This window comes from Aquarana catesbeiana, linkage group LG05, assembly GCF_042186555.1.
Source record: "Aquarana catesbeiana isolate 2022-GZ linkage group LG05, ASM4218655v1, whole genome shotgun sequence".
Taxonomy (NCBI): Eukaryota; Metazoa; Chordata; class Amphibia; order Anura; family Ranidae; genus Aquarana; species Aquarana catesbeiana.
Window position 1 is genome coordinate 526139445 of NC_133328.1, and position 18376 is coordinate 526157820.

At 41.0% G+C, this 18376-nt stretch overlaps 1 protein-coding gene across 2 annotated transcripts in view; it reads right to left on the reverse strand.

The window, feature by feature from the left end:
- Nucleotides 1-291: 291 nt before the first annotated feature.
- Nucleotides 292-18376, reverse strand: part of ARMC1 (armadillo repeat containing 1) — a 67491-nt gene continuing 49406 nt past the window's right edge. For both annotated transcript variants that reach the window (XM_073631708.1, XM_073631709.1), the window contains exons 5-7: nt 11203-11319; nt 9524-9598; nt 292-7774 (exon numbers count right to left, since the gene is read on the reverse strand). In XM_073631708.1, coding sequence (XP_073487809.1) covers nt 7583-7774; nt 9524-9598; nt 11203-11319 — 384 coding nt within the window. In that variant the 3' untranslated portion in view covers nt 292-7582. The remainder of the gene's footprint in view (nt 7775-9523; nt 9599-11202; nt 11320-18376) is intronic.

The following is an 18376-nucleotide window of genomic DNA, read 5'->3' on the forward strand; positions in this document are numbered from 1 at the left end:
TTGACAATTTTTGGGCAATTTTGAGAAATTTTTCCAAGGCACTCTGGTTGAAAAAGGCTGATTTAATTTAGTGAATTTTCACTTGAGAACACAGCCCAACAAACTATGCGCTCCTCTACATTTTACAGAACGATGGAAATTTGGCTACACATAATTTAGAAGTTTGCATATCCATGGCAAAAGCCTATATTTATTTTATTTTGTGCAACCCACTTTAATAACAGAACAACAAATAAGGTCCGTACAGATGAGTTGAGTTTTTTTTGCTGTAATAAAAAAAAGACACCAATATGATTTTATTGCTTTATTTTACACATATTTCAAAATGTAATTTACAGGCTGCTTCCAGAGAAAGCAGCAGTAACAGGCAATGCATATTCTGGTGACTGGAAAAGAAAGTATGATTACAACAGTTATTATCACTTTTTAGATGGCGCACAATTTATAGCTGCAATAGTAAAAGGCTGATGTGCACTGCTGCTAACGAGAGTGCCTTATTATTCACAAGACACCTCTCCATCTACTGAAAGATGTTACAGGTTTGGGAAACATTTGCTTAATGTAGTTTATAAAGGGAACTCGCATTGAAGGAAACTTCTGGCTTTTGGTCTATAAACATTTGACCCAAGTCAGACACAAAGACCAGTAGTAGTTTGTGTGCTAGTATATGGGCTTTTTCGAAGCAGCATTACATTAATAGAAGCTGTTAGTATTATTTTTATTGGAAAATCCAGTTACAAAATTATTTGACCTTAGATCTGTTGGTCATTTTGGGGACAACAGTCAATAATGAATTGCATGTGCAAACTAGTCACTGTGGGCTATAGCTGAAGGCTGATTGAACTGACTCACAATCAATTTAACCATAGACTCATCCTAAATTGTAATCACTACAAAAAATACCAAGAATTTGATGGCAGCTCATGCTGTTTTTATCACCATAATATTTAAATGAGTCAGTTAGGCTGTTTAAAACTGTGCAACACTGCTTTTCTCATCAGTATGCATTGGCATTTCCTAGGAGCGCATCTTGCTCTGTCTACATGTAAGACAGAGAGGCCATGAAATGTGGTGAATGAGCAGAAGGAGCTTCGTAGCAGGTGCAATTTAAAACGACTCTGGCACCCCCCCCCCCACCCCCCACCAAAAAAATAAATTATTGCAGTCAGTTAGCAGTATCCTCTGAACACTTCTGCTATGGTTAAAACCTGGTTTATTCTGAGTAGCAATGTTCCAAATCTTCCTGGTCACTCCCTCCCCCTCCCTCCACACACACCCTGCTGACCCTATGACTACAATGGGCTGCCATTATGGATAATGGGAATGGGCAGAAGTACCACCTCTAGGTACCTAAAATCAGTACTTGACAGTAGTTTTGTTTTATTGGTCACATAGTTGCTTTAGTTTTTAACCTGGGGTAGAAAAAAAAAATAAGTCTGGTATAGAGCTTGAGCCTAGGATTCAGAGTCCACAGGTACAAAGGAACATATTAAAAGATGAATGCACGTATTTGTAGACACCAAATGATACCTGTACTTTCCTATGACTGTCCTATTTGTGGACAGGACAAGCTCACTTTATTAATAATAGTTAAATAAGAAAAAGTTTCAAGAAATTATCAGAAGACATTTAAAACCAACATGGGAGAGAGCAATCATTTCCAACAAGAACCTGACTTCCTGCCAGTGTTCCCATAGAAGACTAATTATCACTATCTTACCTCCACTATGGGCTGATATAAATATGGCAACTTTGGCAAACTGCCAAATTATTCTTTGTTATCTTTTGTACAGGTGTAGAATTTTCGGCATACATAGAATCAAGTAGTATCAAAGTAGGGATGGGCTCCAGCATGTTTGGATCCTAATCCAAAACACACCTGAACTGTCTTGCTAAGAAGCGGTCACTGCACACTGCCAATCATAAGCAGCTGCACATGTACAAGTGTAGTGCCACTGCAGGGTGAGGAATGCCTCAGCCTCTTATGACTGGCGAAGTGCAGTAACAGCTTCCTAACAGGATACCTCAATTGGGTTCAGGCTAGGATCCAAACATGCCTGAGCCTATTTCTGATCCAACAGTGATTGCAGCAAAAGGTGCATGGACCTGCATGTCTAGATGGACTGGTGCATCTGGAAACACATCAAAATAGTCTGTATTTGCCTAAAGCAGAGCTAAGAAGGAAATTTCTAACTGGTCTACAGAGAAGCAAGTCTCATCAAAGTGTAACCAACAGATTTAACCTGTCAGGTTTGCCAGCATGTAAGGACAAAATTAAAATACCAAGACAGCAAGTGGAATAGAAATTTCACTTCCATAATTAGGTCTTGGAAGTGAAAATCTGCACCCTTTAGGACCTACTAAATGCAAAGCTTTACTGTAATGCATGTACCACAGTGCCATTAATTTTGAAAGGGGAGATGCAGACTAGAATAGTGCAATCACTCAGCAGCAAATGATATCACCTGGGATGTATTTCAATTATCATTTGCTGCTGAGTGATTGCACTATTCTAGTCTGCATCTCCCCAAGGTAATACATAAAACCTGGCCTGTTAGTGGGCCCTGAGGACAGGGTTGATGACCACTGCCTTAAGTCAAAGAATGTCATCCAGATAGGTCTGGATGGGCCCTAAAAGTCCTATTTTAGGTTAGATACTGTAAGCTATTGACGTATATGAGCCTGAAAAGTCTCCTCTGTGCCCTTCTCTGCTTTAGTTTCTGTAGCCCAATTTTTTCAAAGCTTACCCAAGCTCCATCAACTGCTAGTCCAATGTTCCCTCAGTAGTCAGTAAGTGCACGCTCATGGGACATGGGGAATTGTAATTGGCAGGGTTTACCTATTAAGTCAGAAATGTCTGCTCTCAGACAGTACTTTTAGGCTTCATGCACACAGGGCGTTTGCCTAGCTCTCCTAAATGCCTTTCCTACTGGCAGCAGCGTTTTTGTAGAAAAAAAAATGTTTGATGTGTGTAAACCCCCTAGGAGGGGTTTAGGCAGTCAAGCACTTGGGCGTTATTTCATTGGCCAGTATAATAGTTTATTCTGGACACTAAAATGAATTGACGCGCCTAGCATTAAAGAGCATTTAACCACTTTAAGACCACCCACACGGATCTACTGCGCCAGGGCAGCCCTCCTGAGCGAAACTGCATACCTGTTTTTGTGCATGGGGTCTGGGTCAAAAGCCGCAGGCGACCCGCTCCTGCTATGATTGGACACAGCGGAAGCAAATCAGCCGATCGTTCTGAGGAGAGGCAGAACGGCGATCTGCCTATGTAAATGCGGCAGATCACCTTTCTGCAAGAGGGGAAAATGGAGATCTTGTGTTTCTACTAAGCAGAAACACGGATCTCTGTGAGGGGAGTGCTTTGACTGGGAGAAAACAGTTATAAGGCACCCCCTAGGGACACACTTTGATCACCCCTGATGTTAATCCCTTCCCTGCCAGTGTCAGTACAGTGACCGTGCATTTTTTTTTTTTTTTTTTTTTTTAGCACTGATCACTGTAATAATGTCACTGGTCCCCAAAAATTGTCGTTTTTTTTTTTTTTTGTTTGTTTATAGTGCAAAAAAATAAAAACTGCAGAGGTGATCAAATACCACAAAAAAATAATAGTGCGCTAAATTTCAAATATAAGCTTCATAATAAACTCCAGGTGCATGGACAGACTGGGGAGTAGCCATTTCCTTATATGAAACTGTAATTTGGAGAAAGAAATTGTCTATGGAGAAGTCCTGGTATTCCTGGAGCCATTAGCTGAAAACCCATGTACGATTGAGCTGACCGGTTTGTGGATTATTATTATTAAATGTGCCAATAGACACCCAAGGGGGTCTTTAATTGAGGTGAGCAGGCATTGCGCACGGAGGTGGTGGTGATTACCTGTCAGCACTTATTCTTTGCAGAGACTGTCACAGAGCATGGATTGAATTTATTCACGTTTTTTCAGCAATCAAAAGTTTTATTATATTATTGTGCATGTGGACTTTTTGCATATATCTTTTAAGATCACGTTTTGTCACATACTCACTGGAGTTTATTATGAAGCTTATGTTTGAAATTTAGAGCACTATTATTTTTTTGTTATTCAATTATATATGTGGTAACCAGAAACAGCTGCAGCTGTTTTTCATTAATATAATTAGTCACATTATTTATAGTTTGTTTGTTACTCCTATCAGCGCTTTAGTAATATATTTCACATTTATATTTATTTTTTCTGCCAATATACTGCTACCCCTGGATGAGCTAGCAGTCTTTTTTTTTTTCTTTCTGTCTCCAAATGTCTGTGTTCATGGACACATAAGCCAAAATGGAGGGGCATTTGAAGAAAGAAAAAACAACATTTGTAACACTTAGTGTGGATGAGGCCCTTTGCTCCTAAAAATGCTTTTCCTCCTAGCGGCAGCAAAAAAAAAAAAAAAAAAAAAAAAAGCTCGACACCCGGTTGCTGAAAGAATTGCTGCTCAAGCACTGGACGTGCCTATCGTTAACGCTCGTTTATGTGCGTGTACATCTTTCAAGTGTTTTTTCTGCCAAAAAAACACTTCTGCTCCTAGACAGGCTGGCAGTGTTTTTTTTTTTCCCCTGTCTCTAAATGCCCATGTGAGTATGGAGGGGCATTTTTAGCGTTCAAAGTGCTGGAGGCCTAAATTGGAGCAAATGTTCATATTTGTTGTCTCAATATATGTTGAGACAACAAAACATTCTGAAAAATTGAAACAAAAATGAATACAATCAACTTAACGTTAGCAAAACATTTTTGACTTGCAATCATATCAGAGCGGTTCGAATGCTATGCTTCCACAGGATTACAAATTTGTAGTGAAGAAAATTTTTTTTACAACAAATCCAGGAATGTTAAAAAAAAAAAAAACACACACCACCACAAAAAAACAAACAGTAGATACTGGAATAAATGCAGGAATATCCATATTTATTAAGAATTTACAACCACCTTCAGATATCTCCTCATCCCATTTAATCTTCAGAAGCCACTTTCTAAAACAACTGCCGTTTAGATAAGAGGGCTCATCTGAAATTCTCTTCATTTCAAGATGGAAACCCAAGTAGAGGTACAATTTATAGCTGGCACAATAGAGGACTTAACCCAATTTAAATTACACTTTGTTAATGCACAAATATACATAACTCCAACCGTTTTCTTTTACCTTTCAGATAGAATGGGTATTTTTTTGTATTTCCATGTCCCTGTTGGAAAGACTTTCACAAGACAGAAAAGCACAGACAGCAATAAAGACAGTCAGCAGTTCCAATACTTCCCAGTATTTTATATATTATATATATATATATATATATATATATATATATATATATATATATATATATATTTATTTAATCTTTTGTCCTCTTTCATTTGGATTACCCAGCACTTCCTGTTTGAGCAGGGATGGGGAAAAAAGCCCAGACAGGCAGCAAAAGAATAAAAATAAATCGGATAGAGGCTCTAATCCCTACCTCGTTCTAGCCAGACAAAATAAAAAAAAAAAAAAAAAAAAAAAAAAAAGTTTCACTACAGATGGGCTTTTAAATGCATTTAATTTTTTTGGCCATTCCTGAAACTAGCCTTATATTCATCCATTTTAAGATTGATGTTAGTGGACAAAAAGTCGGCCTTTGTTTACTGCGCATACTAAAAAAAATTCTCATGTTGCCTATTTCCCATGAAAATGGTCATTCCAACATACACCACCATTTCACATGCAAAAGGATCTTAAATAATTTATCAACATTATAAAAAAAAAAAAAAAAAAAAAAAAAAAAGAGAAACATACTTTTCCATAAACTAGAACAGGCACAGCCACGCTATATAACAAAGGGCGACACCTTTCAATATAAAACTGTATCATGACCTTTCATAACCAACCTATGCAAAATGATGTGTGGTCCACTGGAGCAAGACACAAAAAACTTGAAACAATCAACCACTGGTGGTTTAGACAGCTAAAAATAACACTTCAACCTCTTATATTACAAGTATCTGGAATATAAAAACACCAATATAGAAAATCAAAGAAAAAGGGACATCAAGGTCTTTAAAAAGGGCACCATGGTGCATAGCAATCACCTGGAATTTGCAAAGAATATTTTTTTGCTTTTAAATAGTGGTTAACATTTGTTACAACATCACATCAAATCAACCCTGCCAGCTATTTTTAGTGGTGCTGTTATTAGGTTTTTACTAAAGAAGAATTTAGACCTGAATATCTGTTCCATGGTTTCCAAGAGCTGAGATGTGTAGTTCACTGTATAGCAACACATTTATCTTTGTGTCTGTCCCTGGAAGGGCTGCTAATATGTAGATTTAATTAGCTTTTTAACTAGCTTTTTGTAGATTCCACATAATTTGCTATCTGTGCCTACCCTGCTTTCAATTCACTGTGTGTCTTGTTGTAACTGTATCCAGAACTACCACTGATTGCATCACCATGACTGATAAACAAAAGGAAGGAGAGCTGCTATTGGTTAACAAGATAGATGAGCTCCCCCCCCCATGCGTGTAAATTCTTTAGTCAGACTTGCACAGTTTAGGCATGATAAGCTGCAATCAGTGCTTAGTGGAAGACCCCCTGTATTTTGTATTCAGATAAACGGTAATATAAGGGTAATGGCAAACAGAGTTAGTGGATGGCGCCGAGGTGAACCTGGTCTGTCAATTTTCACCAAGGGTAGTAGACCCAAAAGTGCAAGGTGCTAGACTTCACAATGCCAGATTCGTGATGTGGAAATCAGACTCTGTCCCACTCCACTTTGAGTTACCCTTCAAAGATTGCATTGCTTTTACTAGTTAATACAAATTCACATTTTAATGAACAATAAATATATTTACTTGTTTTTCATACCACAAGGTCTTATATTTAGTAGAATATTAATATGATTTTGTAACCTTTACAAAAATTCAGACAGTACCAGCAGATCTCTGTCTCAAAGGAATGAAAATTTCATTACAGCCAACAAATCTTTTAGTCTTGAATGTACAGAGTCTACAAAACCCATATGCTCTCTATAGTGTCAAAGGCATTTGTTTGGATGGTTTTTAGTTTTTGTGAAAAAATTAAAACAATGAGTTTGTGCATCTGGTGACAAAGAAAAAAAGTCACAAAAGAAAAAGAAAAACACTTAAAATAATAAGGCAAGAACAAGAATATTTTGTAAAAGGCATTCATGCACTGCTAATGTCTAATGAGAATAAAGGTCCTGAGTACCGAGGTGGACAGAGAACTCCTGTGAAGTAGACATACCAGTGACCTTAAGGCTGAATCAAGACATTAACAAGTGTTCACTATCACAATCATTTGGCTTATAACATGACAGTGTAATAGCAAAGGGTGGACCCATTAATAAAGTGAGGCAACAGGCAATAAAATGAAGCAGCAAAATTCTACAACCTTTGTCCGTGATGTTGATTTACGAGCTTGTTACTGTACATGTAAAACACAGCATAGTTTGCGTCATTTTAAAACTTTATGCAGATTATTTTATTGCAAAATTGCACTTCACTGGGGTGATTGAAATATCTCTTTGAATTCTGTTGCAGTCTTTAGTCCCTAAGCCCATGTCACCAGTAGAAGGATCTGGATAAAAAGTTTGCTGCAGTGCTGAGCCAATTGCTTCCACCGTCCTGATGTGCCCCAACACGAGACACAGCCTTGTCCTGTTCCTTCATCGGGCTCTCATCCTCAGGTAGGTAGTCGGGTAAGTCTGTGTTCTGCTCCACATCCACAGCTGTATCTTGAAATGGAACCAGCAGCTTCAAATACAGATACAAGGAGTCAGTAAGGTTATGTGAAAGTGGAATGCCAGCCATTTTTTTTAAACTTTGGGATTAAATAGGGAAGGGTTAGAGCCTCAGCCAGATTTTTTTTGTCATCTATGTTCAACTTTGTGAGACACAATAGAGTGTAAAGCTGGCCATAGATGGTTATTTTTTTGTTTAACAGGTTTAACGGAAAAAAACCTAACCAGATTCCCCCCATCCATACATTCACAGTATATGGGGAATCCTCCCCACATTGTTTTTGTTCTCCAACAGCAGGGAGACTTCCCTGCTGTCAGAATGCACAGATCAGCAATGCAGGCTATAACCTGCAGTGCTGATCCAGAGGAAATTTTCCAGAAGGGCAGTTGTACAGAAGTCGATCAGTAGACTGACTCCTGTACAACTACAGTGCCCATACATGGCTTAAATTTTTGCCAGCTATAGCCTGCAGTGCTGATCCAGAGGAAATTTATCAGCAGGGACATTGTACATTAGTCGATCTGTAGATTCACTTTTGCACTAATGTGTCCATACATGGATAAAAATTTTGCCGGCTATAGCCTGCAGTGCTGATCAAGGAAATGTATCAGCAGGGCAGTTGTACATACATGGATCTGTAGATCGACTTCCGTACAACCACAGTGCCCATACATGGATCAAAGTGTTGCTGGACCATGCTGAACCAGCTGAGAATTTCGATCCATCCATGGGCAGCTTTAGTGGACATCTCTCCAACTAGGGGAAATTCTATTCCGCTACTTTCACATTTTCTGGTGCACAGGATGGGCCCTCTGTCTGGAGTGTAATCCACTGATGTGACCTCAATTAAGACTTTAGTTTGGCCACAGGTTTTTGGAAGTCTACACCAACAAAGAATAAAAAAAGATTTCGGTAGCTCTCTAGTGTTTCTGCATGCAGAGAGTATACATTTGTTTCTTTTCACAGGAAAAACTCTGGAAAACCTCTGAATTACTCAGGAAAATAAAAAGCTCCACGAAAGGGTAGATGGGGTAACTATGCTGGCTTTGCATCATTGCATTTTTGCTTAATTTTTTTTTATTCAACAATAGAAATGCAAACGTTAAAACGTACATCATAATGCAAGTCAGTGCATCATGATGCACATAAGATAACTTATTTCATTTGTAGGAGAACTGAGGTAGGTCTAGGCATAGCGCTAGTACAATCACATTTGCAAATACAAGGTAATCCCACAATAAATTCCACCAAAAAAATGTTATGCTCTGAACAATGACAAGTTTGGGAAAGATCACACAATTCAAAAAGGAAAGCTGGACCATAGGCAAAAAGACTAAATGTATGTGGCTGTCATTATTTGATCACTATTGAGCATGCTAAGAAACATGCTACAAACACCAGCCTATTTATGCAGCTGTTTCGTAAAAACTTTTGCCCACTGTGTAGCACATATGCGTTGGAAGGAAAATTGGGCTTTAATGCTCAGCTGCCACACATATGCATCTATGGCAGTCTGAGGTTGTGTCCTAAGAGTGTACTTACTGCTTTTGGTCACGGCTTTGGATTCAAAGCCTGTCCTGCTACCTCCCAATCATGTGACCACTGTGAAAGCCAATCACATGACAGAGAAGCCACACATCCTCCTGGGCATTATAGCCACTTAATGAGCGGCCGGGAGGCAGCATGAAAGGGTACTATGTTCGTAGAGTCAATGCACATTCAGGCAGTAATAGATGAACTCTCATTGGACTCATATCCTACCTCTTCTCCAGACTCGGCTTTTACTACTTGCTGTGCTTTCATCACTTTGGTAGATGCTATTGCTGTGGCCAAAGCCTATAGGAAAGTAAAAACACAACAACATTTATCAAGAGAAAAAAAAAAGACACTACTACAATTACATAGAATACACATTTTTACTTGCTGTATGAATGTGCCAAACTTTAGTAAAATTACTTAAACTTATTATTCACGTAATCCCACAAAACTGTATAACGAACATTATAGTGTACTCAAACCCAAGAAAATATATAGTGCAGCTTTCCAGTCCTTATATGTGGTGGTGTCAGCATTAGTTTTTACTCTGATTTCCTGGCATTAGTTTTTTTTCGATTATCTGCTAATCCTGGCAGTAACATACTTCCTGTAATAGGATGACAACAATCACTCACTGTACTGTATCTACATGGGGACAGCATTGTCATCCTCGGGCAGAAGTGTATTCAGACTACAGGACAACTCTCTCCTCCTCTTCTCCATAACAGAAGAGAGAGGTGCTTTGTATTCTACAGAGAGATCCTTTACCTTTGTCCCATTCAACAGTCAGAGAAGACAGAGAGCATAGGAAGTTATCAGCTCATTTCTGGAAAGATGAACATATTTTTGCATTTATTGAACAGATATAAACAGAACCTTAGAGGCACTACCCTGCTGCTGTTTTTTTTTTTTTTTTATTTAGTCTCCTTGTCTACAGATTCACCTGGGTGTAGCCACCTGATGACGTAAGGCCGGCCATACATTGTTCAAATCTTGACAGGCCTAGCAGGAACTGGCCGAAATTCAAACACTTAATGGGCAGGCTGAGTGTACCAAGTTGATCAATCGCTGTCTTCTCCCAGTGGAGACAGCTTCCCCAGTCCTCCCCCGTGCCCGGGAGAAGAACACAATGGCCTGGCAGGAGGGACTCCCGCATCAACACTGTCTGTGTTAATGTGGGATTCAAGCTAATTTCTTTCCTGCAAGGGTTCTTCATAAATATATATATATATATATATATATATATATATATATATATATATATATATATATATATATATATATACATACACACATATACACACACACACACATATACATATACACACTTAAAGTGGAGTTCCACTCGTTTTTAAGTTCATTAAAAGTCAGCAGCTACAAGAAGTGTAGCTGCCGTCTTATAATAAACACACACTCACCTGTCCCATGGTCCAGTGATGTGGCCTCACTCCTCTCTGCGGCGCCGGAATTGCAAGTGTGGCCACCTGGCTGTAATAGCTTGCGGCTTCTCAGCTGAGTGCGCACTGCGAATGGGCGAGTCGCGCTGCATCTTCTCAGTGGTCGGGAAATCTTCTGGGACCCGTGATGTATCCCAGAAAATTGCAGGGAGGGAGGGGGAGAGGAGTCACCGCCTAGGCGGCAAAAGCGGAAGTGGTAGCTGGGTGCCTGTCAAAACTAGAAACCTGCTCCCCCACCCCCCAAAAAAAATGACATGCCAAATGTGGCATGTAAGGGGCGAGGAGTCCTTAAAGAGGAAGTTCCACTTTTGGGTGGAACTCCGCTTTAATTTAAAAAAGTTCCTTCAAGAACACATTTTTTCCACAAAAATTAGATGTACTGTGCCTCCTATAAAACACACTTAGAAAAACAATATTACTACATAGTGATTTTAGGTAGTCACTTACCTCAGCTTTTAAATCTGACCGAATTCGAACCACACATCTTTGAACTGCCATTTGAAATGTAAAACTAATCACGCCTTTGATTTTTAACAGGGCATCTTCACAAAGACTCCTTCGAGACTGAGGGGGGGAAAAAAAAAAAAAGTGGAAATATGAAATGAAACGTAATTCCTATATAAAGCTCATCACTTTAAGTGCATCTAAAGCCAAAACGATTGGAATGTGGTGAGGAGTTAGAATCCTATGAGATATTTAATGCCATTTGTGCCCTCAATAGGGAGGTGCACCCCATTTGTCCTTGTGACCACTTAGGAAGCAAAATCCAAAACGGAGTTTTCTCCAGAACAGCAGTAGTGGGGAAATACAAAATAGGGACAATTTTTTGTAATGTTTTCCAACAGCAATCTATTAGGATTTTTACTTTTGATTACAATTTCCAATTTACTCTTCAAAAAGGCAGCTGGAAACCCCCAGCTGTGGTAACCAACAATTTTACAAACCTTGGCACATTTTTTTCTTTTAACAAGGAGCGATTTGCAATTGCAACTCAATTGTAAACTTCAGAAATGCAGACAACACCCTTAAACTCCTAAAATATACACATTAACAGATCTGCTGAAACGGTAATTGCACTGTTGTTTGTTTTCAATACAGTTACTGCCCCAACAGCAAAGCTGTTAAGTCAAAGAAACCTATGCTTAGTTAAACAGAGGACAACCTTGGCATGTATTCACTACTGGTGACTAGAAAGGTACAATGCTTACATGTTAAATTAATAAATCCAAGTGGATAAAATGAACTGTAAATCATAAAATATTGCTGAAAAGCCAGGAGTTGTTTGCTCCATATGATTAGAAAAGCATTTCCCCTTGGTTAAGCTTTGATTGACTGAAGTGCTCATTGCTAAGCAGTTAGCGTTTAGTTCTGTTTATCAGACACCTTGCATGCATGCTGACGGAACGCATCAAAGCAGATGTTGCAACCCTTCAGCAAATCGGCACATCACGAGCTTTGTGCACGCCACTCATTCTTGTTACTTTGAAGCCAGACAACCCACTTTCTTTCAAAAGCACACCAACCATGAACATTTTCCTTGCTTCATTATGTCTAGTGCTGAGGAATGTATTAAGTCAATACAATCTTAGATTAAACCACCGTATACAGTGGCAAGAAAAAGTATGCAAACCCCCTGGAATTAACTTGTTTTCCGCAGTAATTTGCCATTAAATGTGATCTGATCCTCATTGAATGCCGGGTACACAAAGGCCGACTATCGGGCGAAATCAGCCGTTACAGTAGAAACCGGCCGACTTTCGGAGTGTACAGCTGCCTGTCCGACCAAAGCTGATCTCCCAACTGGCTTCGGTTCAAGCAAGCTTGAAGATCAGCAGCTGACTGGCATCTGATCAGCAATAGTTGCGAGAGTGCTGGCCAATGTATTCTGGCGGGGGGTGGTCCCACTGTCAGAACACAATAGCACAGTGGGGGAGCGATGTTAGTACAGCGATCTGTCAGTTTTTTTTTTTTTTTTCAGCCCACTGTGTACCAAGCTTAAGCCACAAGAATAGACAAACAAAATGTGCTTAAGCCAACACACAATTTTATTTTTTCGGGTCTTTACTGAACAAGCCCATTAACTACTTGTGGAACATCCCACGCAGATATACTGCGGTAGGGCGGCCCTCCTGCACTAAATCACATACCTGTACGTGATTTTTTGCACGGCGGGGTCTGGGGCGCGACCCGCTGTGAGTTGACACAGCGGGAGCGAGCCAATCAGTGGTGTCTGCTGATCGTTCTGAGGAGAGGCAGACCACCGTTCTGCCAGAGGGGAAGATGGAGATCTTGTGTTTCTGCTAGGCAGAAACACAGATCTCTGTCTTCCCCCCAGTCAAAGCACACCCCCTCCCGCGTTAGAAAGCACCCCCTAGGGACACACTTAAACCTTTGATCGCCCCTGATGACCCTGCCAGTGTCATCAGTACAGTGACAGTGCATTTTTTTAAACCACCGATTAGCATTGATCACTGTATTGGTGTCACTGGTCCCCAAAAATAGGATTTTTATAACAGCTCAATCGTAAAATCCTTTTCTTGTAGTACATCATGGGGCACAGAGCCTAAGTAATAACTTAATGGGCATATAGGCACCTTCAGGTGATGGACACTGGTATACCCAATCCAGGAAGTCCACTCCTTATATAACCCCTCCTCCTTCCAGGAGCACATCAGTTTTTGTAGCAAAGCAATATACTTGAACCCCAAAAGAGGGGAGGGACCTTTGTGTGCCATGATGTACTCCAAGAAAAGGCTTTTACAGGTAAGCTGTTATAAAAATCCTAATTTCTTTATTGCACATCATAGGACACAGAGCCTAAGTAATAGCTTAATGGGACATCCCATAGCAATGCTATTTGAGGGGAGGGAGACACAACCCGTAGGGTACCCCCAGACTTGAGGACCTATACTGCTGCCTGCAGCACACTGCGTCCGAAGGCGATATCCTCATACCTCCTTACATCCATCTGATAAAATGTTGTGAATGTATGTACTGAAGACCAAGTTTTGGCCTTACAGATCTGAGCCATAGAGGCCTGGTGACGCACTGCCCAAGAAGCACTAACCGTCCTGGTAGAGTGCGCTTTGACTTGGAAAGGGGGAATCTTGCCCCTTAAATTATAAGTCTAAATTATAACTTGCCGATTCCACTTAGCGACAGTGGATTTCGACGCTGCCTGTCCTTTCTTAGGACCCTCTGGCAGAATAAATAAGACATCAGTCTTTCTAATCTGAGCAGTTGTCTTTAAATAGATTTTCACTGCTCTCACCACATCAAGACAATGTAGTGACTTCTCTTCCCTGGAACATGGTTTTGGAAAAAAACGATGGCAGGACAATATCTTGGTTCAGGTGAAAACATGAAACTACTTTTGGCAAAAAGTCTGGACGAGGGCGTAACACCACTCTGTCCTCATGAATAATCAAGTATGGCTCTTCACAGGAAAGCGCAGCCAATTCTGAAACCCTCCTTGATGAGGATATAGCAACCAAGAACACCAGCTTCCTTGTCAAAACGACTAAGGGATAAGGCTGAGACTTGACCTTTAACAGTACTCAAGGCCAATTTCATCTCTACCCCTATTGTAGAAAGGCAAGAATTTTGCCTATGATATACCTCCGAGGGTGTCAACCCTTGGATTCACACCAGGAAACATAAGCCCTCCAGACTCTATAATATATAGTTCTGGAAGCTGGCTTCCTTGCATTAATCAGGGTAGAGATAACTGACCCGGAAAGACCACGTTTCTTCAGAATGTGGGTTTCAAAAGCCAAGCCATTAAATTTAGAGATAGTATGGTAGGATGGAATATTGGCCCCTGTGAGAGTAGGTCTGGCCTTAGTGGGAGGGATTATGGACCCTCCACTGCCATCTTTACGATTTCTGCATACCATGACCTTCTGGGCCATGCTGGTGCTACCAGAATTACCGGCTTTCTTTCCAGCTTGATCCTGCAAAGAAGTCGAGGCAACAAATGAATAGGAGGAAATGCATAGATCAGCCAGAACTGATCCCACGGGTCACCAATGCATCTGTTCAGCATGCGGGTGGATCCCTTGTCTTAGACAAAGTTGACTAACTTAATGTTGAATCTGGATGCTAGAAGCTCTACGTCCGGAGTCCCCCATCTTTGACAAACGGCCTGAATAATGATGGGATGAAGAGACCATTCCCCTGGGAATAACTGCTGGCGACTCAAGTAGTCTGCCTGCCAATTCTCTACTCCCGGAATGAAGACTGCCAATAGGCATGGAACATTCCTTTCTGCCCAAGTTAGAATATGGTTCACCTCTCTCTGCGCTGAGAGACTCTTGCTGCCCCCTTGGTGATTGATGTAGGCCACAGCTGTGGCATTGTCGGATTGGATCGTGACAGGACAATCCTGTAACCTGAAAGTCCAGGCCTTCAGAACCAGACGCACTGCCCAAATCTCTAGGATATTGATGGGCAAGGTTCCTTTAGCTCTTGACCACTGTCCCTGGACAGTTGTCTTTTCTAGTACTGCTCCCCAGCCTGAAAGGCTGGCATCTGTCGTTACCACTTTCCAGACAGGTGGTCTGAAGGATTTTCCTTTCAGCAGATTCTGGGTTAGTAACCACCAACTGAGGCTTTGGGACACTTTTGTGGACAGCCGCTCGGCTGTTATACCGGAGGAGCGGGAGGGGACATCCCCCCCTTCCCGCCGCTCTTGCCGGGCCTCCCATGTGAGGTATTGCCGCGATCGTCAGAGCGAGAGCAATAATTCTAGCTCTAGACCTCCTCTGTAACTCTAACCTGGTAACTGTAAAAAAAAATTTAAAGCGTCGCCTATGGAAATTCATAGCTACCATAGTTTGTTGCCATTCCACGAGGGCGTGCAATTATAAAGCGTGACATGTTTGGTATCTATTTACATACCAAACATGGTAACATCATCTTTCACATTATACAAAAAAAATTGGGGTAACTTTACTGTTTGGATTTTTTAAAATTCATGGAAGTGTCCCTTTTCCAAAAATTTGCGTTTAAAACACCGCTGCACAAATACCGTGTGATATAAAATATTGCAACAATCTCCATTTTATTCTCTAGATTCTCAGCTAAAAAAATATATATAATGTTTGGGGGTTCTAAGTAATTTTCTAGCAAAAAATATGGATTTTAACTTGTAAACACCAAATTTCAAAAATAGGCTTAGTCATGAAAGGGTTAAAGCGCAGTTTGAAAAAGGAAAGCAGGGGGTCTGGCTGGATCACCATTACCAGGAATTTCACATAAAGAAAGAAATCCAAAGAGAACAGGATATTTTTTTCATACAAGTACAAAAGACATCTAGTATATCAAGAATATAAAAAGTTGGGGTCACATATGCTTTAAGTCAAGCAGATGGAGATGCTTCTAGCTACAAACAAAAATGCACTTCATCCATAAAAACCTTAACAATTTCCCTCAGTCTGGGAGAGGTTGAGGGCAACCGCCCATCCTCCCAGGAGGTGTCCTCTAGTCTGACTCACTGTCCACTTCTCCCCCTCTTTATCGTCATTGAGATGCAATGTTGCTGTCATGAATGAGTCAGTCAATGACTCAGGGAGCATGCCAACTGGAAGCGCTTATGCCTTGTGTACCATGTAGCCTTGATTAGTGAATATTCATTTACATTCATTTAGTTCTGCCACAGAGGCAGCAAATTCCCATGTAAAAAGGAGGAATGAGAGGTACACAAGGAGATAAGGGGAGATTCCAAGGTGTGGAGTCTAAGGGCCAAAGACCCAGGTGCAGAATTTTGAGTGGGAGTCTGAATAACCTCATCATGGCCATGTGAACTGTGTGCTGGCTTGCCCCCTCCTTTCTGATGTCCACCATTAGCATGAGGAGATCCCCTGAAAGATTCAACCTTTATCAGTGCAGAAGGGGTGCAGCCGACCTGTATCCAGTGACTGGAGGCTGCTGGATACTACCATCACCCAATCCTTCCTGCATAAGGAGTGGGTTTAGTGTCCAGGAAGTTGGGGGGGGGGGGGGGGGATTGCTGGACATGTGCGTTCAGGTACATAGTTAGTAAGGTTGAATAAAGACACCAGTCCATCCAGTTCAACCTGAGTGTGGGTGCGTGTCTACAATTATTCCTATTTAAGGTACCCATATAGCGCCATCAATTTACGCAGCGTTCCACACATCCAATGCACACTCACATCGGTCCCTACCCTCAAGGAGCCACAATCCAAGGTCCCCAACTCACATTCATATACTAGGGCCAATTTTGGACAGAAGCCAATTAACCTACCAGCATGTCTTTGGAGTGTAGGAGGAAACCAGAGTACCCGGAGGAAACCCACGCAGGCACAGAGAGAACACCAAAACTACAGGCAGGTAGTGTCGTGGTTGGGATTCGAACCAGCGACCCTTTTTACTGCTAGGCAAGAGTGCTACCCACTAAACCACTGTGCCGCCCAGGTAGAATCAAGACTTCTTGAACACACTGCAGCTAACTGCAGCCATGTTGCACTGCTGTATAGGAGTGTCCTATGCACAATCCAGTGCCAGAGGGCAATGTTACAGGCTGGCCCAGCAACTTTCATGTGGTGGGGTCTGGGTATGGTTCCCCAAGGCACTGCTGTGGGTGACCAATCTGGGACCAGAATCACATTGCCTCAGTGGTGTTGATCCAGCCAGGTAGAGAAAGGGACTCTGTGTGAATAACCAAGCGACATGCTCAATATTCCAGTAAAAAGTGGGAAACATACAATGCTCAGCATAAAGGAGTACACCCCTTTTGAAAAAGTAAGATTTTAATCAATATCACAATAAACACAAAAACAATTTCCAAAATGTTGACAAAACTTGAGTTTTATAGAATATTTGTTTAGCTCCATTACATGAAAGGGAGGTTAATAATATAACTTAGATTACAAAATCCTCAGTTTTGTTCAAATTAGTTGATGCAAAAATGAATACACACCCCACAACAAAAACTACTACATCTAGTATTTTGTATGACCACCATGATTTGTAAGGACAGCACCAAGTCTTCTAGGTATGGAATGAACAAGCTGGCGACATATTGCAACACCTATCTTTTTCCATTCTTCAAGAATGACCTTTCTTAGAGCTTGGATTCTGGATGGAGAGTGATGCTCAGAATTCCCCATAAGTGTTCAATTGGGTTCAGATCAGGAGACATACTTGGCCACTGAATCACTTTCACCCTGTTCTTTAGAAATGCAACAGTGGTCTTGGATGTTTGTTTTGGATCATTGTCATTTTGGAAAAGTGCATGACAACCAAGGGCAAGGTGTGATGGTAGCATCTTTTCTTTCAATATAGAGCATTACATTTGTGAATTCATGACACCATCAATGAACTGCAGCTCCCCGACACAAGCAGCACTCAGGCAGCCCTACAGAAGAACACTGCCACCACCATGTTTTACTGTAGGCACCATGCATGTTTCTTTGTACTCCTCACCTTTGCTACACCATACAGTTTTGAAGCCACCAGTTCCAAAAACATTTATCTTGATCCCATCACTCCAGAGTACAGAGTCCCAGTAGTAGTCTTGTTTTCAGCATGGGCCCTGGCAATCTCTCTAGGGTGGCTTTTTTGTGCACTGGCTTTAGGAGAAGCTTCCTTCGTGGACGAC